At 33.5% G+C, this 24333-nt stretch overlaps 2 protein-coding genes across 47 annotated transcripts in view; one reads left to right on the plus strand and one right to left on the minus strand.

Annotated features, from left to right (window-relative positions):
* The window catches only part of LOC131949761 (methionine synthase reductase), a gene marked incomplete at its 3' end in the record, with an annotated part of 20971 nt that extends 723 nt beyond the window's left edge, over nt 1–20248 (minus strand). The window contains 11 exon segments of one of the 27 annotated variants that reach the window (XM_059311671.1): nt 2170–2326; nt 2439–2524; nt 2829–2969; nt 7620–8007; nt 8184–8301; nt 8376–8526; nt 14952–15195; nt 15844–15948; nt 16197–16414; nt 16678–16743; nt 19048–19157. In XM_059311671.1, the coding sequence (XP_059167654.1) occupies nt 2170–2326; nt 2439–2524; nt 2829–2969; nt 7620–8007; nt 8184–8301; nt 8376–8526; nt 14952–15104 (1194 nt within the window). 27 annotated transcript variants of the gene reach the window in all.
* Nucleotides 15522–24333, plus strand: part of LOC131949763 (D-ribitol-5-phosphate cytidylyltransferase) — a 23493-nt gene continuing 14681 nt past the window's right edge. Inside the window, exons 1-4 of one of the 20 annotated variants that reach the window (XM_059311695.1) lie at nt 15522–15535; nt 22682–22819; nt 23291–23451; nt 23876–23976. In XM_059311695.1, coding sequence (XP_059167678.1) covers nt 22683–22819; nt 23291–23451; nt 23876–23976 — 399 coding nt within the window. In that variant the 5' untranslated portion in view covers nt 15522–15535; nt 22682. Of the gene's footprint in view, nt 15536–18050; nt 18083–18448; nt 18560–19229; nt 19359–19507; nt 19570–19691; nt 19737–19764; nt 20091–20736; nt 20771–20790; nt 20935–21174; nt 21193–22668; nt 22820–23290; nt 23452–23875; nt 23977–24333 lie in introns of those variants that run through there. The other 19 variants (XM_059311683.1, XM_059311688.1, XM_059311697.1 and 16 more) reach the window with 19 other exon arrangements.

Genomic DNA, 24333 nt, shown 5'->3' on the forward strand with positions numbered 1-24333 from the left:
CTATGCTGCCTTGGCCTAATCAGTGAACTGTTCCCTTACCCCTTAAATTAAATTATGCTCCCCTGTGTAATGCAGTGAACTATGCTGCCCTGCCCTGTTTGGTAATTAATGCTCAATGTTATTCCAAATGTGCCATAATAAATTAAACGTTTTCATATATGGTACAATATCTTTTGGTTTTGGATATTATAGATTTGTAACCTCGTGAATATTTGAGAGCATTGCAAGGAGGGGGGGGGGGGGGGTCTGGAGGTTGTGGATTGTACTGGTTGTACCATTTAGGGGAGTGACCAAGGCACAAAATTAACAGAATTTTTTTTTATTAGCTCAATGATTAATTAAAGATAAATAATTTTAAGTTCAAATTAAAATGTTTCAACATTACATAATTTTCATAATGAATTAGTTCATGGTAAATAAATTAAATTAAAAAAGTTAACCCTTTGAGCCCGCCAGGCCGGTATACCAGCTTCAACATTAGGCATATACGCCCGAAAAGCCGGTTTTCTGGCCCGATGATCTAGCGTCATATTCCTAGCGGCCGGTATACCGTCTAATTAAATATAATAAGCGGAAGACTGACTAAAACTTTGCATCTGTCTTTTGAGTGCGGAATTATGATTTTAAAAATTGATTTTTAGGAAAAGTGAAAGTATTTACATTCCGTAGCAATGCCGCCGAAACAAAAAGCTGAGCCACAGCCGTCGACTTCATCACAAAAAGTTGGTGCAAAAGATGAAGCAAAAGACCGAAATATCAACAAAAGAAGTAGAATGACAGCATCTCCAGCAATACAACTACTTATTGATTCTGTTGAAGAAGATAATATTCCTGGTCTATATTGTGATGATAGTGACGTTGAATTTGAGACTGAACACAGTGCCATTGAAATTGACAGTGACAATGAAACTGTTCCAGTACGGTCAGATGCACGTGGTGCCAATGACAAAGACTTGCCGAAACGGAAAAAAAAACCTGTTTACTGGTGCAAAACATGCGAAGTTTTTCTTTGCATCGGGTCCGGCAGTGATAACTGTTTTGAAAGTTATCACACAAAAGTGGACTACTGGCGATGAACTAGTATGGCCAGGTATCAATAATAACAAAACAATTACTAAATGTGAATTGGTTTCTTCTATGTTCTATCAAAACAATAATTATGTGTTCGATTTATATACATTGTTCTGTTCAAACATTGTAAAAAAAAAAGAATTTCAGAATCTTGCTTCATTGTTGTTTGATCCTGAGTCTGGATACCAAATTTGGCTTGATTATCTTAAACGGTTCAAAAGTTATAGGCAAAGTTAGAAGCAGATAAGTGAAAATTGGTTTGGCCCTGGGAGCTCAGGAAATGGGAGAAATTAGGTCAGGGAAGCCAGGGCTCAAAGGGTTAATAGATAAAAATGAATAATCTAAATCATAAGGACTAGCATATGTGCAAAAGTTAAATAAAACTGTTCGGCTTGCAACCTTGATGTCCATTAACTGAGATGCCAAACGTTTTAAAACAATTCATTCATGCCCTAAATCAGTTTGGTCTTAATATTTTATGGTATGGACTAGTGTTATGATGTGAATGATAGGGTACGAGAGTATGTGTGTTGTGAAAAGATTTAATATAAAATAAAGATTGTGGCTGTATGACACAGTACGCAAGAATGTGACATTTCAGTGTAGATTCGTTGAAGCTGGGTGATGTCGTAATGTAGTCACGTCATAGTATTGTTTGTTTAAATTGTCATATTTATTCTTTTAGTGCAATAAACAGTAAAGTGAACTAATGTCATCCTGTCCAGTCATTTGTCTGTGTTGATGTCATTGTACTTTAAGTCGGAACTCAATGATCAACTCCTGAATGGTTAGAGAGGAACAGGATGGTCGTGTAAACCCTCTCACTTCATAACTGCAGGATACATTGTCTCTAGCTGTAACAACTATGTAGAATCGGTAATAATTTAAATAATATTTAGTAAACCCATTAAAGGTAAAGATCTTCTGTGGATTCAAACATTGGAAATATCTCATTTTCCTATACATTGAAAATAGAGGCCTCAGTTCAAGGCCAATGCATGTTTGTGTTTTCTGCTAATTAGCACTAAAATAAAGGTATTCTGATGAGGTATGTAGAATTAAAAAAAAAAAAAAAAACAAAAAAAAAACAAACAATACCTTGCTAGGGGGTTCTCGAATATTTAAGCAAGTTGTAAAAATGTGCCTTAAAGTAGAAGTGACATGTATATGAGATGGTACAGCAGCTCGCAGCTTTGAAGTATTTGGTATAACAGAAAGTGTCAATTTTTCATCTGCATGATTAACCATCCCAATTCTAAACGAAACAAAAAAGAAATTTAATTAATAACATTATCACTTGTAGGCCTACATACAATTTAATTTCTCTAAAAATTATTACAATAACAGAGAAACTATGCAACAAATACCTTTCTAAAAGAAGATCAACCTCACTTGAGTTGTTGGGACAAATGATAGAAACTGCATCACCAGGGGCATAAGAAAAATCAGCGTTCTAAAAATACGATGCATCACTTAATTTCAAAATAATTAGTGCTTAATCTACCTATCTACAAGTATATGTGCATACATGCACATATCTATACATATATATACATAAATAAACATATACACACATACATATACAAATACACACATATATACATAAACATACATACATGCACATATATATATATATATATATATATATATATATTTAAAAATCCATTTTAAAAAACACTATACCACTGAATAATCCATTTTTAAATAATGTATTATACAGTACCTGATTTATTTATAAAAAGTTATTTAATTCTTACTTTGATGTTCAATTGTAGCAGCAATGTTTTCTTCAAGGCTTTTGAATTTGTAAGAACTTTAGCAGTTATAACAGGAGCATGAAAAATACTTGATGCAGCACAAGGCATTTTGCAACCATTCTGGTACTTTAATGTAGAAAGCTGGAATTCAAACATAAGTGAACATTCAATTGTATTAGTATAAAATCAAAAGCTAGTTCCAGAGAAAATACTATGTTTGAATCAACACCATCTTTAACTTTAATTCTGATTTAAAACTACACCCACATCTTGAACACAATTTAAACTTTCTCCAACCCATAAAACGTAGTCTTAGCTCTAACACCAACTATACTTGCTAATAATTCTAGAAGATTTCAACAGAAAATAATATTTAGATTATTACTTTTATGATAAAAAATATACTAAGAATGTATAATAACAAGCACTTATTTATGAACTAAAAAGAAGAATATTTGTATAACTATAAATGAAAGTATGGGTTAATTGAAAAACAGTATGGTCATTCAGTTATAAATAAATAGGTGACCAGAAAAAAGCGCAAACGGAAAAAAACGCAAACAGAAAAAAGCTCAAACAGAAAAAAGCGCAGAAAAAACAACGAAAAATGTGCAAAAGAGAAATTTAGCACAAAGACCTATATGGACTAGATTACACATTTATACATGACTGTTAGGGTTGCTGTGAGAGTGTCGTGTTTGATCACGTCATCTACTACCATTTAAAGCATACCACTACCATGTGCATTCCCATCACCACGATACAGGCGATAATCGCTTAACACAATGCCTGTTATTTTCTTGGTCAATATTTATTCAACTACGATTCTTGTATTAAATGAGAGATATGACGAATGCATGTTTGATGAAGCGGATAAAAGAGAGTGAAGTTTTGGCATAGGAACGGGTTGTTATGGTATGCAAGCTAGGTAGTTCGGACTAGGGAGAATGTGAGAGATACTTCGTGTTATGTTGATATGAAGGATAGTTTTATGTTTATTTAATACGAGAATAGTAGTTGAATAGTTATTGACCAAGAAAATAATAGACATTAGGTCCATATAGGTCTTTGTGCTAAATTTCTCCTTTGCACATTTTTCGTTGTGTTTTTTCTGGTTGCGCACTTTTCTGTTTGCGCTTTTTTCTGGGAACCAAATAAATAATACTTTCCCCTTTTAGCTGTATTTAAGTACCACTGCATTTATATACAAGTAGCATAAATATATGATACACAATATCAAGAAGAACCTATGACTAAAGAAAAAATGAATACACAATGAATATTTGTGTTTTTAAGTGTTGCACTACTAGGGGGCAATAGTTTATAACATCCATTGAAATTTCGGACTTATGAAACCCCCTCCCAAGATGTGGATGTCTACAAAAAAATAGTCCTCTCAAAACTCACTAGTAAGTTATTATTTCAATAACGTTTTGTGTGCCTATTAAGTGATATATGGATTTAATATTTTCCGTAGTGTTTATTATTAGATCAGATCTGGATGGACGCTTAACATCTCAAGTTCGCAGGATCTGAACTCGAGACACTTAGGTTAGAGATCACACTCTACTGTGCTGTCCTATATTGAAATAAAGGGGTTCTAGAAGTGGTTGAATTTTTCATTTGCTATTACTCCGCCAAGACGACAGAGGAAGTTAAATAAAAAGCATGTAAAACTAGGTCCTTTGTGATTACAAACCTTCCAAATTAGAAAACTATTTCAATGGCCTCAATGGCTCATAACCAGTTGACACGTATCCTTAATTGTGTTGGAGGCGTGGTCGATTTGGCAAAAAGCTCATGGTTGATAAATTCGAAAAAAGTCTCAAATTCAAACCCTCTGGCAGATAAGGCTCGATCCCTTCCAACACTAAAAACTAAGAAGAAAACTACTTCTTTTTAAAATTTTCACATTTAATTATTTTTGATTAATAATTTAAAAAAGTAACTCTTCAGCCTGGAGTTATTTTCCAGGGTTTACTAAAATGACTTTTACCCTTGGATTATCTAGTACACATGCACAATAAGCCTATCTTCTTCTTGGCTAGATGTACATGTGTTTAGTACATGTATCCACATGCACTCACCCCCTAAGTGTTGCAAGTCAAGCCCTTGTAAAGAATGTTATAAGGAAAGAACTAATTGTTTTAAAGGAGGACCTAGTGAAGAGTGTTGTAATGTAGGACCTTGTGAATTGTGTTGTAATGGAGGACCTTGTGAATAGTGTTGTAATGGGGGACCTAGTGAAGATTGTTGTAATGGAGGACCTAGTGAAGAGTGTTGTAATGGAGGACCTAGTGAAGAGTGTTGTAATGGGGGATCGAGCCTTATCTGCCAGAGGGTTTGAACTCAAGACTTTTTAGAAATTTATCAACCATGATCTCTTGCTGACTCAACCACGGCTCCATCACAATTCAGGATAAGTGTCAACTGGATATGCGCCGTTGAGGTCATTGACTCCAATTTCAGCCTGCTTTTCGTTTTGGATTTGCTTCCATAGCCTTTGTCCAACCAAGAACAAACTACAAGGCAGCAGTTGTTTGATTTTGGAGTTGTCTCTCCTAGAAGAGTGGCTGTCCTCAGCTAACGAGCCTCATCTGCCCAAGGGTTCAAACTCGAGACTTTTCAGTTAAGCAACCATGAGCTTTTACAGACTCGACTATGCTGACCCCTTTGAGGTTGCCTATAAATAATGGGTTATCTTACATAATAGTAAGCAGATTGACAGATATGCACAACCATTCGTTTTGCGCCAAGATTTTAAAAGCCAAAACAAGGATGTGACCAGACCATGACAAAAAAATAGGAAATTTTATTTGGTCCAAGAACTCAATGTTTTTTATATTTTTCATCACAATTAAAGCAGTCTCACACTGTTACTGTGCTAACTAATTGTTTATTATAGCTAATAATTAAAATAAAAGAAGTTTCTGTAACTCTAAAATCACACTGAAAGTTTTGTCTAATTGCAATTAAATGTTTACCTTATAAAAAACTTTTTTTTTAAATTTAATTTTACAATGTAACAAAAGTGGCAATTAAGTTTTATTTTAACATAAAGCTAATTTAAAATGTACTGATCTAGTTGTACTCTTGTTTTCAATTTGAAATTTTTCTTTATAATTTATATTCTTTTAAAGATAAGCATGGTAAAAATGTAAGCCTTTACCTGTAAAGAGACTATATTTAGATTAATTGTAATTTGAAAGTTTTAATTCATGTGATGGCACATGAAATCGACCAGATTAGCTGAAATTAGAAAGGGTCTGATGCTTATTTTAAAAAGTGTTTTGGAATTAATACTTGTAAAAACATTTGAACCAAAATTAACTATTTTAATAGCCAAGCCACATTGTTATTTATAAGGAATTGCTTTAGTTTGTTAGGAGTTATCCATAAATGACGTTGCACTATTTATTGGACGTTTTTACCTCTCCTTCACATGTGACAACAAGCCAGCCTCCACCTTAAAATGACGTCAAATCTCAGCCAACAACAGCCTCCTCCCCTCTCCTTAAAAGTGCATTTGATTTTTTTTAAACATTCATTTTTTTCTAAAGTATTAACTGAGCTTGACCAACATAAGGTATTTTAATCAATTTCTATTATAACTTATTAAAACAATTTTCTAAAACGCAAAATAATGGTTAAAATTCAGTTTCTAACATTACTTTTTTTTAAAAATGCAACAGTATGACGTCACACTATCTAAACCCCTCTCCCCCTCATCACAAAATTACGGACCCAACCCTTTTATTAAAAGCAGTCAATTTCATATTTTTTCTTCCACAAACAAGAAACAGTGGGGGTCACATTGAGTTCACATTAGCTTTTAAATCAGTAGGAAAATTGAGATTGACTGTGACATTATTTTTAATTTTCCCCAAACAAGCAGTACCAAACACATACTTAGGGTCATAGTGAGGTTACAAGAGCCACTGTTGCTACAAGGAGGGGCGGGTCAGTCTAGTCTTCATAATCACCTTTTGAAATTTTTGCAACATTAATTTTAGGTTGCAAAATAAAATAGAATTAGAAGCAGAGAAACTGTAGATTTGGGCGAGTTAAAATACCAATAGATAAATTAGGCTATAGCTAGACTACAGCACATGTAGGCTTGAGAGATGTAAGTTATGTTTCATTTGAATAGTAGCATTTTCCTAGATCACTTTCTTCCGTGTTTTTTATAAATATTAAACTGAAAATATCAGTGGAAAATTTGTACTGAAAAAATGTGTGTTCTGAAAAATTCGGAAATCTGCTGAAATTCTAAATCTTGACTTACATTTAATCTCAATCTAGCAGTCAGATCTAGCGCAATTGTTCAATCGAAAAGAAATGTATGTATTTGATTGTGTTTGACCTAAGTAAGGGAGGTAATTTCCTTTTTTTCCCCTACTTTTTAAACTTCATAAAAAAACGGTAAAATTGAAAATGGACAGAAAAGTTAGGAAAAAATGAAATTACCAGAAGAAAATAGCAGCTGAAATGGCAAAATTGGATATCCGCTAAAAATCTGAAAAGTCACATCCCTGCCAGAGATATTAGGCGATTAGTTCCCAGTCCAATGATTATATCTGAATTATCATTTGAAATTTTTAGCTACTGTACACAGTCATAGTAGCTTTTCATTTATGCAAAAAACCAGAAATTTTCCGACTTCATTTTGCGACCAAGACCATTGACATGTAGGTATTAAATAAACAAAAGGTTAATTATAGGAAAAATAGTTGGTGCTACCCTGGAATATAACTCTGGTTTGTGAGTTGAAGTTAAAATAACATCAGTTACCTCTACAGCTTCATTAGAAAATACAGCTTCTAAAAATGGCGGAGGTAAAACAGGTACTGTCAAATCCTTGCCTGATAGTGAAGCATGAGGAGATGATAAAGGTGAACCATTTACCAGCGTGTTTGGGATACAGGTTTTTTCTTTATTTGTTCTGTTAGGCTTAGTTTTAATGGAATTTGAGACTTCATCTTCATTTATAGTAGATTGAGAAACAAATTTTTGGGTATCATCATAAGTTATTTGAGTACTTTGTACTGTATCTGAAGCCTCTATTGTCAATTTGTTAATACATTGTGTTATGTTGGTGTCCTTTATATGATCAACACCAAGAAACTTCAGCAATGCAGGGTATAAGCCATCCAGCCATGGGTCTGCAACTAATTCAAGCCTGTAACACCAAAAAAACAAAGCAGAGTATTTGAAAATAGAGTTTGGAAAAGAATTAACTTAAAGTCTAATAAAGTTATACACACTTAATTTTATAACACAAAAACATAGTGTTTGAGCTACACAGTCAAAAACATGCTGCATGTTTGCTTTTAAGAAAAGGATAACAAGACAAACCCAACAGCATCATCAGCAAATCCAGTAGTGTAAAATCTTCTGGCACCAAGTTCTTCTAATCTTTTATCTAAATCTTTAGCACATCGACAGAAGTTTGAGTAGTTAGTATCTCCAAGACCTAAAATAAAATAAAAATCTGTTTAACTGGGCATTTCAAACAGAGACAAATTTAGAAAATGTACATTGACTCACCTAAAAGAGCATATCCTAAATGGATTAAATAATCTTTATTGAGCGTTCTATTTTTTAATCTGCGCATAAACTTTTCTGCATTAGCTGGTGGATTACCATCTCCTGTTGTTGACATAATTATAACCATACAATCTTCTTTTTCTATGTTGAACTGTCCAGAGAAAATAATAATGTACAATTAGTTTTAAAATTGTTCAATCACATTGTTTTTTATTGCATGCATCAAATTGTTCATGTTTTTTAAATTCACAAGATTATAACTCAAGCAAAACAGAAAGAGCTCTCTGTGGCTGCTCCATGTGTCTTGGACACAGCAAAGAAAAGATGATGATGATGATTGTATAAATACACATTTTAAAAAAAAAGATTGAGACAACTATAAAAAAAAATTCATAAAAAACTTTTTTATAACAAGCTTTTATGTAATAATGCACTAAAAAGTAGAAAATAAAAATTATACACTACTATTTAATTATCAATTTAGTATCTATAGGGTACCTTTACTAATATTTAGGAAGAGACCAACGCTTTTCTTTATAATTATTTAAATAGTAGTGTATAATTTATTTTCTACTTTTTAGTGCAGTATTACATAAAAGCTTGTTATTAAAACGTTTTTTTATGAATTTTTTTTAGCACTTTACATGTTTTATTTACAATAGTTACATGACTAAAACCATTGCGCACCTATTGAAAATGATGATGCCCTATTGAACGCGACGACGCATGTCTAATAAAGCAGAATAGTTTGATGAGACAGCCTACTAATTTGGACAAAATATTAATTCATAAAAAATTAATCAGGCAAACAAAAAAGTCAAATTTAATGTCATGCTGCATTGTATTCATGTCTTGACCCACGTGCCAATGTTGAAACAAATCTGCCGGTTAGAAGTGTCTGAATCGCTCTGGCGTTTTGATCTAAACGAGGAAGTGAGTTAAATAAAAGCTTGTAAATTTTTTAAAATAAAAAATGCTTTAATAACAAGCTTTTATGTAATTATGCACTAAAAAGGAGAAAATAAAGTATAGACTACTATTTAAATAACTATAAAGAAAAGCGTGGGTCACTGTAGTATCTATTGGATACCTTTACTAATTTTTAGGAAGAGACCCACGCTTTTATTTATAGTTATTTAAATAGTAGTGTATAATTTATATTCTCCTTTTTAGTGCATTTTTACATAAAAGCTTGTTACTAAAATGTTTTTTTATGAAATTTTTTTTAGTACTTTACATGTTTTATTTACAATAGAGTTGCATGACTAAAAACCATTGCGCACCTATTGAACATGATGCTGCGTGTCTACTAGCGCGAAAGCGTTTGATGGGACAGCCTATTAATTTGAACAAAATTTTAATTAATTCATAAAAAATTAATCAGGCAACCAATGGACACCAGCGAGAAAAGTCTCAAAGGTATTTGAGAGGTGTATAAATTCATTTAAAAATCATGCACAGCGTAGTTACAATTAATATGGTTATAAAATCCTGCCTGTCTGGTTTTTTTCGGACTTTACTAAAGATTGGATGTATTTGATGTTTATAATATTTTCGGTAACTAAATAAAAATTTTAAAAAAGCAAAAACAATTTGGTTTTCACGTGTAATGGCGACATAAACAATGGCATCCTGCTATTGGATAGGCCGACATTAATTTTATTGTACACATTGTAAGCTAAAAATAGAAAACTAAGTCATGGGGTTTTAAATTTGCATTGTTATTTAAAAACTTGATCTGCAAAGTTTTGTAAACAAATAGTTATCGATCACTAAGTTACAGTACAGCCAATCAATATTTGTCTTACGAAAGTGAAACATCCGGTTATAACTTAGGCTTGATGAAAATAAATAGAAATGTAGCCTTAAACTCAACAAATTATTTTCAAGTTCTCTGGATTTACAACTTTTATAGCATTTATTCTAAAAATATAAAATTTCTAAATTAATTTTAGGCTTAAGTTTTTTTTTTTATTTTTTTTTACGGTCTAAATCTAAAAAGCACGTTTTTATTCCATGTCAACAATACTATGGAAGGAATCTCGTCAACTCGCTTGTCTCCATTAAGTCAAATTTCATGTCATGTTGCATTGTCTTCATGTCTTGACCCACGTACCAACTACGAACAGTATATGTCAGAAATGCCTGCAATTTCGCTTGGGCATTTTGATCTAGACAGACTGACAACAGACAGTGACAGTGAGTCAAATAAAAGCTTGTAAAAAGAAAACTATCCAACAATTTACATAACTTTACTTTTAAAATCAAAAGTGGTCCCAAAATTTAAATATTACTGTTCAATGTACATGGTAAGTTCTAGGAGAACAAAAAAAAAATAATGGACTAAAATTCTGGAATGACAGGGAAAATAGAAAGTCAACCACACACTTTACATTATGTATGTTGGCAAAATATAACAATCATCTGTATATGAAGTCATGGCTTGGTCCCTACCATTCAAAATACCCCATTAAATTTAACATACTTTTAAAACTATATTAAATCTACATACTACAGTGATGGTCTCTACTCAGTTCTGACATTGATGCTACACAGAGACCAAATACCATGTATAAACCACACATTGCTTACTTGTGGAACCTAAACTTGGGTGCTAGAACTCAACCCTATAGATCACTATTTGGCTTTACATAGCCACAGTTTTTGCTAGGAAAAAAAGTCACAGTGGAAAAATTTTATCGGAAAAAAAGTCACAGAAATAAAGTCACAGAAAAAAGTCACAAAAATCTTTTTAGAAATATTTTTATTAATTTGTTAATTGAAGGGGGGTATTACATAATCCAAACCAAATTGATCACATCACAGTTTCCAGAAAGTGGAGAAGAAGTTTAATGGATGTTAGGGCGAAACGAGGTGCAGATGCAGCCTCAGACCACCAACTCGTGGTTGCAATACTAAAATTAAAACTAAAATCCTACAGGGATCGAGCTGGTAAACCGCACTTTAAATTCAATACAACATTTCTTAGGTGTCCAAAAATAAAGGAAGACTTTAACTGCGCAGTAAAAAAAAAAGGTATGAAGCACTCTCCTGCCTGGCAGAGGATACAGTAGAGGTAACAGTAGAGCAAAAATGGCTAGGAATCTATAATATAAGCGGGCTGAGCGTGTGTCAGTCCTTCTGTCATCGCTATAGATTTTGAAACCATAAAAGTAATCATCGCACCATGCTGTGCTTTTCAGTGCACCGCAGTGTCTTATTATAGGTAATAGAGTAGGGTTTGTTTATATAACGGCATAGAGCTATTTTATAATTTCCACTGTTTGTACAATTTTGCATAACGTAAAGAGAATATTAAATACACGCACATTGCTAAAACATATTAAAAGGATCAATGTCAAATATCGTTTTCGTTAATATTCCCAGAAAAAGTGGATACATATTAATAACATAATAACAGTACGGTAGAAAAATCTAATTAAACTGCTTAGTAATTTTGCCAATGGAGGTAATTCAAAGATAAATTGAACTCACGCTAAAAATGTGAATGCAAAATCTGCAAGACGGAATAATTGTTGGAATAATATAATTAGCAAAATGTGAATGCAAATTATGCAGACGTGTAAGAGTACATTATAGTTGGAATATTATTATTAGCATTGATTGATAAAAGGCTATCTCTTATTTATTTTATTCACTGAATGTACTGTTTACTAATTATAATTTTTAATCAACTATTCTCCATTACTATATTAATTCATCACGTTCATTAGGTGCGCAATGGTTTTAGTCATGAAACTTTATTGTAAATTTTTAAAAGTACTGAAAAAAATGCATGAATTTATAAAGTGCAATATGGTCGGTAAAACACGGATATTCTAAATACTGCCTTTAATTTATTTGCGAAAAAGCTAGGGGTTTTATAACAGAGGCATAGCAAGAGGGGGGGGGGGGGGGGGGGGAGGACGGAAATCGAAAGTTTGAGGGAGGTGGGAGGGTGTAAATCGAGATTTTCCGCCGGCGCTCGGAAAGGGCGCGATTTGGCGCTATGGGATAGACTGTGAGCAATATGCCTTTATGATTACATTTAAATTGAGTTTATGTTGAGTGTTGTGTTTGTTTTTTCTTTGCGTTCGTTTGTGTTGTATTTAGTTTTGTTCTGTTCCCAACTTGGTACATTTAGAAAAGATTTACCGTGTGTTGTGGTTGTGTTGTGGTTGTGATTGTGTTGTGGTTGTAATGTGGTTGTGTTGTGGTTGTGTTTTGTTTGTGTTGTGTTTTTGTTTGTTTTGTTCTGTTCCAAAGTTGGTATATTTTAAAAAGATTTACCGTGGCGGAGCACGGGATGCAGCTAGTACAGGAATTATGGAAGTCAACATGCACTGACATATTGGGGAGAAGAAAAAATGAACAAAAAGTATGGATCACAACAGAGACATGGGCCAAAATTGAAGATAGAAAAGAGATAAAGCAGAAGATTAACAAATGTAAGGATGAAAAAGAGAAAATAAACCTCATAACATATTATTGTGAAGTAAATCGCATGGTCAGGAAAAGTGCAAAAGAAGACAAAAGACAGTTTATACAGGAGATGATAGAGGAGGCAGAAACTGCGGCACGACAAGGAAAAATGAAGAGGCTCTATGAGGTAACCAGGACACTATCAGGTAAGAACATTAATCCCAACAAACCAGTAAAGGATAAAGTAGGAAATATCTTAACAAGTGACACAGAACAGAGAGACAGATGGGTACAACACTTTGATTTTAAACCATCCTCTCTCATCAAACATCCCGGATATACCACCTGCAAATCACCTACTAGATGTGTGTACAGATCCACCCACAAAGTTAGAAACAATAAGAGCAATAAAAAGCATGAAAAATGGCAAAGCAGCTGGCCCGGACGGCATCCCACCAGAGGCACTCAAGGCAGACCCAGCCATATCAGCAGACATACTACATCCTCTACTTAAGCAGATTTGGGAAGAAGAGATAATCCCATCTGACTGGAAACTGGGATACCTGATAAAACTGCCAAAGAAGGGAGACCTGACACAATGCAACAATTGGAGAGGGATAATGCTTCTTTCAGTTCCAAGTAAGGTGCTGACAAGTATCATCCTAGAGAGACTTAGAGATGCCTTGGACAAAAAGCTGAGACAAGAACAGGCTGGTTTTCGTCAAGACAGGTCATGTACTGACCACATTGCCACGCTGCGCATCATTATCGAACAGTCCCTTGAGTGGCTATCCCCCTTATACATGACATTTGTCGACTTCGAAAAGGCGTTTGACAGTGTGAATAGAGATGCTATCTGGAAGTTAGTTCAACTTTGCGGTCCGATATCTCCAAAAGTATTTAACATATTTTCCCCAAGAACCTTGAGCGTTATACGTGAACATTTAATCTATTCTTCTACCAAGTTTCACAGTTGTAGTACGAAAACTCGAAGAGTCTATATACTCAAAGTAACACCCCTCTTTTAAAAAGGTGAAAAAGCCTCCCCCCTAATTGGCACGTCGCCGCGGGGGGTAAAAAATGCGATTCAATCTGCGATTTCTTCAACGTCTGAAATAATACAGAAATTAAACTTATACAGTTTAAAAGGTTATTCAATTACGAACAGAATGATGTACAACATGTTAATATAAACACAATAAAAGCATGCAAAAAACAGTGTTAAACATGCAGGGGGTAGTGAAAAGCTGATTTGTCCGATTTTCTCGGCAGCGGCATTGGCTTACACACAATTAAAGCAGTTTTTAATTTTATTTTAATCAAATAAAGAATTTTTTATTTTATAAGCTTTTTAATGTTACACGTTACATTCAAAGCCAGAATTCAGCTACTTTGCAAACTAGCAGGGCTAGTTCGTGTAGTCGCCGATAGCACCTAACTTTAACCGGCCAATGTTCAAATATATTTGGATTTTGAACATAGGCAAGCCAGTTTTTAAATGCGTTTCTCAAAAATAAACTTGGGTAATTGACAGAGGGGTAATATCGTACAAGCACTTTTTATATAAGATTTATGAGTGTGTGTGTGGAGAGGGTGGGGGCTGTGTATTATGAGGGTTGACAGGTCTATCAAAATGTTACATAATATGTGCTTATGTTGTGGGTGATGGGATAAAACTTACATATTTTTGTTATATAATCTTCAGTCCTTGCTTCAATATCTTTTAAAGAATTTATATTTTCTAAACGTAATGCATCCCTAAATCCTAACATGAGAATTAAATTTTAATAAAATCATAGAAAAAAAGCGAATGACCCCTAAGCAGGTCAAATTGTTTTCAAAATATTTATTATTAAATATTGAAAGCAGAATCAGGAATGTGCAAGGAAAGATAAAATAACACCAAACTCTGATGGGTACCCATCACACAATTTTGGAAAGTTAAAACCTGCTGGGCATGTAACAGTATACTAATTCTATTCCTTCATGTGCCAAGATCACAGCTACAAATAACTGCATCATCAACACTGACAGATCCAAAAGTGTAGTTTTATTTTAATAAAAAATTACAAACTAAACATAATAAAGCTTCAATTTCATAATTACAGCTTTAGAAAGAAATACAATATTAGGGTATTAATTTTAATTTCTTACTTGCTTTCCTGTTTGCTCTAGAGAAAACAAATTAGCATTTAGACCAAATGGTGTTGCCTTTTCTGCAATGCCTTCAGCAATAGCTTTTGCCTGACCCGTTTCAGATCCATACACTAAGAGAAAACTTTTCTTGTTCTTATCCAAACCTAGCATACTTGTGATTGTTTTTTATTTTTAAAGTTCAGATACTTTAAAATAATATTATTGTGTTAGATATAGATAGTCTGGATCTGCAAGTAGAAATCTGGGGGAAAAAAAGATAAAAATTTAAGTTAATATTTTTTTGTGTCACTTTAAATACTTATGTAGGAGAAAAGACTAAGAACTTGGTTTACATCTTAAAGGTTGGTACTAAGGATGAAAACAAGGTGTTGTGCTATTAAAAGACTAATATTTGTTTAAAATACTTAGCTAGGCTAGTCTATCTATGACTCAAATTATTAAATGGCCAACTAAAGAAGTAGCAAACAGCAAGGAACAGAATGAAAAGGAAATGGATAATTAACTGAGATTTTAGATTTTTCTTCCTTGTGTTGTCTGCTCCAAATTTAGGCTACAATTGTCTTGTGACTCAATAGAATCAGGTAAACTACACATTAACTTTTAGAAAGATTTTTTATAGTGTTTTTACAAAGGGATTTTAGTACCTTTTCAAACAAAACTTTTTTTTTGACATTTTCTTGTAATTAGTAGATTTTTCCATCACTTGTTAAATTTTAAAATGCTACACTAATTTTATAAGTTTATAATAACAAGTGTAACACATATGGTTACCAGCCAAGGGGGGGGGGGGGGGGAAGAATGAAGTTTTAACCATTGGGTTGCGGCCCCTGTGGGACCGCAACTGAACTGTTGATGTAGTTTTTTTTCATGCTCTTGTGAGCGATGTTACCTGTGTCCTATATCATGTGACATGGGACTGTGGGTAGTTTCGTGCCTAGCCGTGTCAGTCACACGTAAGGCTGCCGTCTGTGGACACGGTGACCAAGATGTTGACCTAATGAAGGTAGTGTAGTTATATAAATTATGTTTGTTAAAATACTTATTTGTGTATTCCTGCTAGTGCTGCATGTGCACACTAGTTAGGATGAGTATTTATATAAGTATTTATTTAGAGTACTACTTATTGGTACTTGTTGGCAGTACATATTTTATTGTACCCGTGTATATTGTAGCCTACACGTGGTGTTGTCATGAATGTTACAAATGTAAATAAAAAGTTACATTATGTAACTTTTTATTTACATTTGTTTTAGGGCTACAGTTTTCTTGGTTTCTTGTTTCTTCGGTATTTTCTCTTTGAACTCGTCATGGCTCGATGCAGTAAATAAAGCGAGTACTTGACAACAACTGTCGGTGTCAGTGTGTACTAAATCTCAGGGTCAGCCTGTCTTAACCACAACACCTCAGTGGGTAAAAGCATCCCCACTGAGTGAGGGTTACACAAGCATTTTATATCTGCACTAAAAAGAAGAAAAGAAAATGACTAACTGAATAAATAATAACGCAACTCTTTCAAATAATAAAAAATAGTAAAGAAAAGAGTGAGGTATCTCAATGCATTGACTAGCCTTGATAACATTGTTTGAGTGACCCATGCTTTTCTTTATAGTTAATTTGTGGTTCATTACTGAAAGTATATATACATATACATGTATATATATATATATACATGTATATATGCGCATACATAAATATCCTAATATATAAAAGCCCATGTGCATACTTCTCTCTCTCTGTCCGCAGGCTATAAGATCAGTAACTTCAGCAATATATGGAGAACTTAATGATACTTAAAATAAAGGCATACTTGAATGTAGAAACTCAAAAAAAACTCAACCCCTTCTGTTCTAGGGCATCATTGGGTTTTACTTTTTTTTTAAATTTAAAAGCTAAACAAAGCTGTGTTGTTTCCTAGATCTCATTCTTTGTTTATTATCACTATTTTTTGTCATCATGGATAGAAAAAATTAAGTTGGGATTGTGTTACAATAGTGTTACAGGTAGATTCTTTTATTGTTATGGAAGAGTTAGGGTCAGTTTAAATGGATAGAATAATACTAAGTTTAGATTTACATGGGATAAGTGTTATTAAATTTTGAAATCATTATAAATAGTCTTGGTTAAGATGTATAATTTTTAAAACATTGAAATGCAATTTGTGGCAATTATACTGGTTGGTGCAGTTATTAGAGTTAATGTGCGTAATAGCTTAGGATAGGTTGGATTTAGTGTTTAAGTTGGCCAAACAAACTATGTCACAACATGACATCGAGGTGAGAAATGTTGAGGGGAGAGCAGTGGAACTTTCCCCTTTGTTCTCTCTGCTGGGCCCTGAGGGTCATAAATTATATAAGAGATACTATCTCTGTGGGACTGGGTATCACAGAGGTGAGAAATTTTCAGGGGAGGTCAGTGGTACTGACTCCTCTTTGGTTTTATTGTGGGCTAGAAAAAGGTGGGGGCTGGCCATCATGAGGGTTGAACATCAGTATTAATGTGTCTGATCACTTCACTGCTGGATTATAAGGGTCTTAAATTGTATAACATGCTACCTAGATTGGCTGAGATCTAAAAACAGCAGTGGTTATTACCCATGAATTATATTAGCTGTTGCAGTGCAGGTTTTTTAGGAGTTAAGTGGTCTCACGTTTGTTACAGTAGTGTGGTTGTACTAGATCTAGATCTATTGTTACTAAATCTTGTACTTAACAGAGAATCTAGAATCTACATTAACCAGATCTAGAGAACCTATATTATAAATATATTACTGCATTCGATCGGATTCGTCTACTTAAACTCTAAACGCAAACAGTATTACTAACAGTATTTTTATTTAGAAATTTCGGCCACATATTTATATTATCCACGAAACTGTCAATAACAGTATAAGTACTATAAGGATCTTCAATTCCTAAGAGTTCAAGTTTTTAAAAGTATTTTTCCTTTCCTGCGGTTCTTTACATACAGTGAACACGTCCAGCGCTGACGAACAGCTGATTGTTTATGTACGGTGTACACCACCGTGGTGGCGGATGTAGGTATCACATGATTTAGGTCACGTGTTTGCAAGGACTATAAGTTTACCAAAAAAAGTTAAACAATATGCCAAATATGGCTACTAAATTAAAGTAAATAAATTAGTTTGGTTGCATCTGATGAAAACATCGCTAGTCTTTATTTATTAGCCTAGGGCCTACTGAAGTTTTAGGTAATCTATCGTTTTGGGTACGTAAAATCGCCCGCGGCTATTATGTATGAAAACGTTACCTCATTGTCAAGGCTGTAATAGAAGTTTATTGTGATATGTTTGTGTCAAATATTATAGATAAATGAATAATAAACCTAAATCAATGGCTAAATATATCAATATAGGCCCGAAATTAACTTTAAACAGCAGTGTCTGCAAGCAAGATTTGCTATAGGCCTATAGTTATAAACAGCAGCCATTTGTAAAATAGAGTGACTTCCGCCTGAATCTTGCGCTATAAGTCTATAAAACTTTAACAAGATGGCTGCTATAGTAAATGAGTATGGTTGCATCTGTTGGAAACATCGCTGGTGTTCATTTATTACTGAAAAGTTTTAATTCAATTGTTTAGAAACAGGTACATAAATGAAACATTTTTGTATTTTTCAAAACATAAATCCTCCTCAAAATGTGAAATAATTATTAAAATGTAAGGAGTCACCTGTTTTTCACATTACTAGATCTAGTCGCGGGCGATTTTACGTACCTAAAACGATAGATTACCAAGTTTTAATATTTAATACAATTTAAAAAAGAGGTAGGCCTACATAAATGAATCTTTGAAACATTTTTGTAAATTTTAAAACAAATCTTCCTAAAATGTGACCTTTTTTCACCTTAGTTAAATTAGTTAGCCTTAGTAAGTAAGAAGTTAGTAGTTAGTAGATCTATCTAGATCTAGATCTACTATTAGAAGTAGAATCTAGATTCTAGACCTATCTCTAGTCTCGGCCGAGTTTAGTACTTTCACTACTTAGAATCTAGATTCTACTCTAGCCTAGCCTACACACTACACCAAGTACACATGTATCTAGAGAATCTAGTATAGAATCTAGCACTATCTACTCTAGCCTTCTAGGATTTAGATCTAGAAATCTGGATCTAGATCTAGAGAGACTTAGAATCTAGATCTATTCTACATTAGATCTAGATCTATCTCCAGCGGCGAATAAATTGTAAAGACACACTCATTTAGACAGCCTTTCTTTTTATACTACTAAGTTCTATACTAGATCTAACAGTATAAAATCACTTTACATACGAGAGCATAATAATATAGATCTAGGCCTAATAAATAAGACTAGAATCTAGAGACTAGTTTCTAGATCTAATCTAGATCTATATCTCTAGATTTCTCTAGTCGAAATTTGTAAAATGTAAAACAACGTTTCTTACGTCGCTTTAATGCTTTCAGTTATTTATTTACTTTTTAGATCTAAATCTAGATTCTAGATCTAAATCTAGTTGCTAGGATCTAGTCTAGTAACAGTAATAAAACTAGTTTAAGTTTAGATATTTATTTTAGTTAGTCCAAGAAGATCTCTAGTCTAGCTAGAATCTAGATCTAGATCTAGCTACTAGCTAGGGGTAATCTAAAAATCGTTTTTAAATATGAATAGGCCTATATTTTTGCATATTCTACTAAAATACTAGGTCCTACTAAGCCTAAACTAAAGTCACTAAAGATAATTTAATTTGGTAATCTATCGTTTTAGATATGTAAAATCGCCCGCGACTAGTAATGTGAAAAACAGGTGACTCCTTAAATTTTAATAATTATTTCACATTTTGAGGAGTATTTATGTTTTGAAAAATACAAAAATGTTCCCTTGTTTCATTTATGTACCTGTTTTTAGTTTTTAAACAATTGAATTAAAACTTTTCAGTAATAAGTGAAGACTAGCAATGTTTACAACAGATGCAACCATGCTCATTTACTATAGCAGCCATCTTGTTTATTTTTTTTATAGTTAACTTATAGCGCAAGATTCAGGGGACGCCACTCTAACTTACAGATGGCCGCTTTTTATATAGCAAATCCTGCTCGCAAACACTGCTGTTTAAAGATAATTTTTTGCCTATATTGATATATTTGGCCATTGATTTAGGTTTATAATTCATTTATCTATAATATTTGACACAAATATATCACAATATACTTCTATTAAAGCCTTGACAATGAGTTAACTTTTTTGTACATTACTAGCCGCGGGCGATTTTACGTACCTAAAACGATAGATTACCTTTAATTTTATTAATTGAATATTAAACCACATAATTTAAGGCTTAAATCAATAAAAATGTCATGAAATTAAGGTTTAACAACAATGTTCCAGATACTAAATTTGCTTAAAAGCAGCGGCCATCTTAAGAAAATGTTATTTTGACATTTTTAGTCATTTCCCTATAATTTCTATTTGTATGGAAATGTATTGATGTTAGCTATTAAATGCGATTGTCTTGTGTTTTAATACAAAGCATGCGTTTTTTTTCTTCAAATTCTGCCCTTTAAACAATTTAATTGACTTTCAATAAACATCAGTTCTAGAATTATTATTGTGAGATGCAATTTTTGTACATTAAGAATGTCTATTTTTATAGAGCTACCACTACATATCTAATGTTTATTTAAATATTAGTTTGAGTTAATTGTTATTGTTTGTTTGCCATTTTCATTTCATATTTTCATGTTTTTTCCTTTAATTTGATTTAATCATAAAAGACGTCACGTTTTTTGACCTCTCTACTATAAACCCTCAACGACCAACATTCCCTCTAAGGGAAATAGGTTAGTGTGCAGCTTGTATTTTGTGTGCGCGGTGTTCTAAAAGTCTTATACAAGGATATACGCATTTTACTAAAGGTTCAAAACTACTGCATGGCCCCACAACCGCACAGCTTAGAGAGAACTCTGCTGTCCACGCACCCAAAGTGCAACTGCGCGATCACCCAGTACAGATAGTTTTGTGATTGCTTTAAACTGTGCTTTATCATTAGCAGGTTTACGTCATGGTGTCAACATCCTGTGTCGGGATTTGCCTACTTTGCTCTTAAAAAACTATTTAATTCACTCTAATTAATCATTGAATTAAGTGAAATTATCATTCATCTGTATATATTTTGCTATTTTTTGCCTTAGTGTCACCCCCTAAATGGTGTCACCCGGTGCGGTCCGCACCCCCCGCCCACCCTCGCTACGCCTCTGGAAAGGTGTAGTAATGCATTTAAAACAAACCAATGTAAACAATGCCTGCGCTTGGATCATAAATAATAGGACACGGGTTTACCTACACCACCGCATGAAAACCTTGAGTGTACGTTAATCACGCACCCAAATAATGAGGTAGAGCACACTTCGGTGACCACCCATGTGTCTGGGACGTAGAGGGGCGCTCTCGGGAGCCCCAGATTACACTACTGCAGAGGCGCCACGTACAGCCCCTGGGTGTATTATTAGAAGCTCGATCTCAATTTCTGATTGAATACTCCTGGGGAGGTTTCTGTGGAAAAAAAATTCAAATTTGCAGGCAGTGTCCCGGCATGACGCACTTTGATTCTTATCAATTTAAGGTATATAAAAATAAAAGTCAGTTGTGGTGTGACTTCATTCATCAGATCGCCATGAATCTTTGGGGAGTTGATAAGAATATTCCAGGAGAGGTTTCTGCAAAAATGTTTTTAAAATTTTATAAGGGCGTCTGAGAGGGTGAGATTTTTTTTTCTATATACTGTATATAAAAAAAAAACTTTGTGGAGTTGATGAAAATACTCCCAAGAAGATTTCTGCAAAAATTTTTTTAAATTTCTTATGGGAGGGTGCGATTTTTGTCCATACACAGCAATACCCAGAGTTCCAGAGTGGTTATCTAAGGGTTACTACTATATTCACTGTTAAAACTTCAACAGGCACTGAGCTCCTCTGTGAGCATTATGGTGCCTACGTTTGCCTTTTTAAAAAAAGGCCATACACTTAAGACACAATGGACAACAATAATCGTTGACAATATCAAATCTAGCACTTCCTCTGGCACCCCTGCAGGGTGCAATTTGAGGCCCTAGGCTATCCTGTGAGTGTTATAGTGCCTGCGTTTATTTTAAACAGTACGATAGGCTATGCATAAGATGGAGTTTTAGTGTCTTTCACTAGACATAATCATCCTATGAGCACTATGGCGTCTACCTTAGTTTTAAGGAGCACCTTACAATATTAACAGGGCGGCACACTGCATTCAATAATTAAACCTAGCCAGGGGCCGTACATGGTGCCCCTGCAGTAGTGAAATTGAGGGCTCACATGGGCACTCCTCTACGTCCCTGATGGTGAGTGATTATCGTTGATATTACAATAAGTGATAAACGTACATTCAAGGCTTTCATATTGTAAGTAAACCCATGCCCTATAAATATGATCCAAGTGCAAGCATTATTTACATTTAAATAACTCAGTTTTAGAAAACAAGGTCACGCTTCTAAAAATAAAGGATTGGTAATGCATTGATGAAACCAAATATATTTGTCAGACTTTATTCTAACCCCACAGCAACGCGCTGGGATGGACATTTTAGTTTAATATAAGAACAAATTTTAATTATAAAAAACAATTTTTATTCAAATTTCACAATAAATTTAGGCACTAAGAGGCCAAGCATTACAGTACATTTGTCATTTTTTAAAAACTCAATATAGTTGTCATTTTTAGCATGGGATCAAACCTAAAAGCAGATGTGATTCTTCCAGCTGCAGGATTAAGTGAACGTATGAAGCTGCATACTGCAAAACAATTTATTAATGTCTTGGGACATCCTATTATTGCCTATACAATAGAATGTTTTCACAGGTATAGTTCAACATTTCCTCATAAAGCAAACCTCTTTTTCTAAGCTTAGTTTACAATGTCTGTTTGTGTGTTGGTGACAGATCTTGTTACTCAAGTTTATGCAACATAATTAATCTCAAGCAATTAACTGATCAGCCTGTTTACAACAGTGAACTGTTTACCAATGGCTGTTGGTTTCCATGATGTTAAGAAGGGGCAGGTAAAAGCCCGGGTCACTTGTAAAATTATTTACTTATTCCAGCCACCAGTAGTTTCATTCATGAAAGCAAGTTTTATTTTTATTTCCGGGAATTTAAAAGCATACTAAAAAAAACTTTGCTATAATTTTTAAAAGTCCATTTTGTAAAAATTGAACATTTACCTAGCTATAGCACATAGAATATTTTGGTCTGCAGAAATGAGGAAAAAAATGTATCATAAATTTTGAAAATATCTTTTTAAATGTCATAATCTTATCATATCTTAACTCAGGCTTTTGTGGATTCGGCACATCATAGTTTTAGTGAATGATGATCAAGTTGAAACCATGAAAGGTCTCATAAAAAGTTATGGCTTTGTTAAAGTATCTGTTCATACTGGAAGTTACACAAGACATAGATCAATCTTTTCTGGTATTAAAGCTCTGGAAGCAGGTAAGTTACAAACAGAAAAAAAAAAGAAATTTGTATTTGGAGCTTTTGGGATTACCCCATTTACACAATAGAACAAAAGAATGAACAATCCTTTGTATTATATAATATCACTTTTTTGTAAAATACTTTAAAAATCAGGAAATTTGAAACAAGGAAATATATAGCTATAATTTTTAAAACAGACTTCATTATTTTTAAAAATTATACTGACTTAAAATTTTTGCTAACCTTATGATGCTTTTAAGAATGTTTATAATGTTAACAAAGTAATTAATACCTTGATAGTATGGCATTAAAAGTGTTTCAATTACGTGTTTTACTGTCTTTTACATTCTCTTTATTAATATATGAGATTTCATTCTGAATGCCTGTGCATGAAAGCGAATGTGGGTTTGGGATGACACTTAATATTTTAACATTTCAGCTTGTTTTGATACCGATGTTGTTCTGATACACGATGCTGCTCGACCAGTTGTTTGTGAAGAGATTATACATAAAGTTGCTAGTGCAGCTAAAACACATGGGGTAAGTGCTTTTTTAAAACTCACTAACCAAACTTAATCTATAAATAGAGATGATGGGTGGACTCTAGTGCTTATTTTGGCAAAAGATAAATAAAATACACAACGTGCTTAGATCCTCTCACATCCAGTTGAGGATATTATTGATATACCAGATAAATGGCCAGTTGAGGGCTGTAGGTTGATAGTGTTGTCTTTTTCTCTAAACAAAAACCAAAATCACCACCTCAACCTCAAATTTAACTGGCGAAAAATGTCATTGAAAATGGATTTTTATCCAGAATCGGCATTTTAACAGGATTTGGAGTTATTCCCCCACCCCTCCCCCCCTAACCACCACTATTGTGTACAGCAACATTAA

The sequence above is a fragment of the Physella acuta genome, unplaced genomic scaffold, assembly GCF_028476545.2.
Source record: "Physella acuta isolate Inbredline_101_S28 unplaced genomic scaffold, ASM2847654v3 ptg000713l, whole genome shotgun sequence".
Lineage (NCBI taxonomy): Eukaryota > Metazoa > Mollusca > Gastropoda > Physidae > Physella > Physella acuta.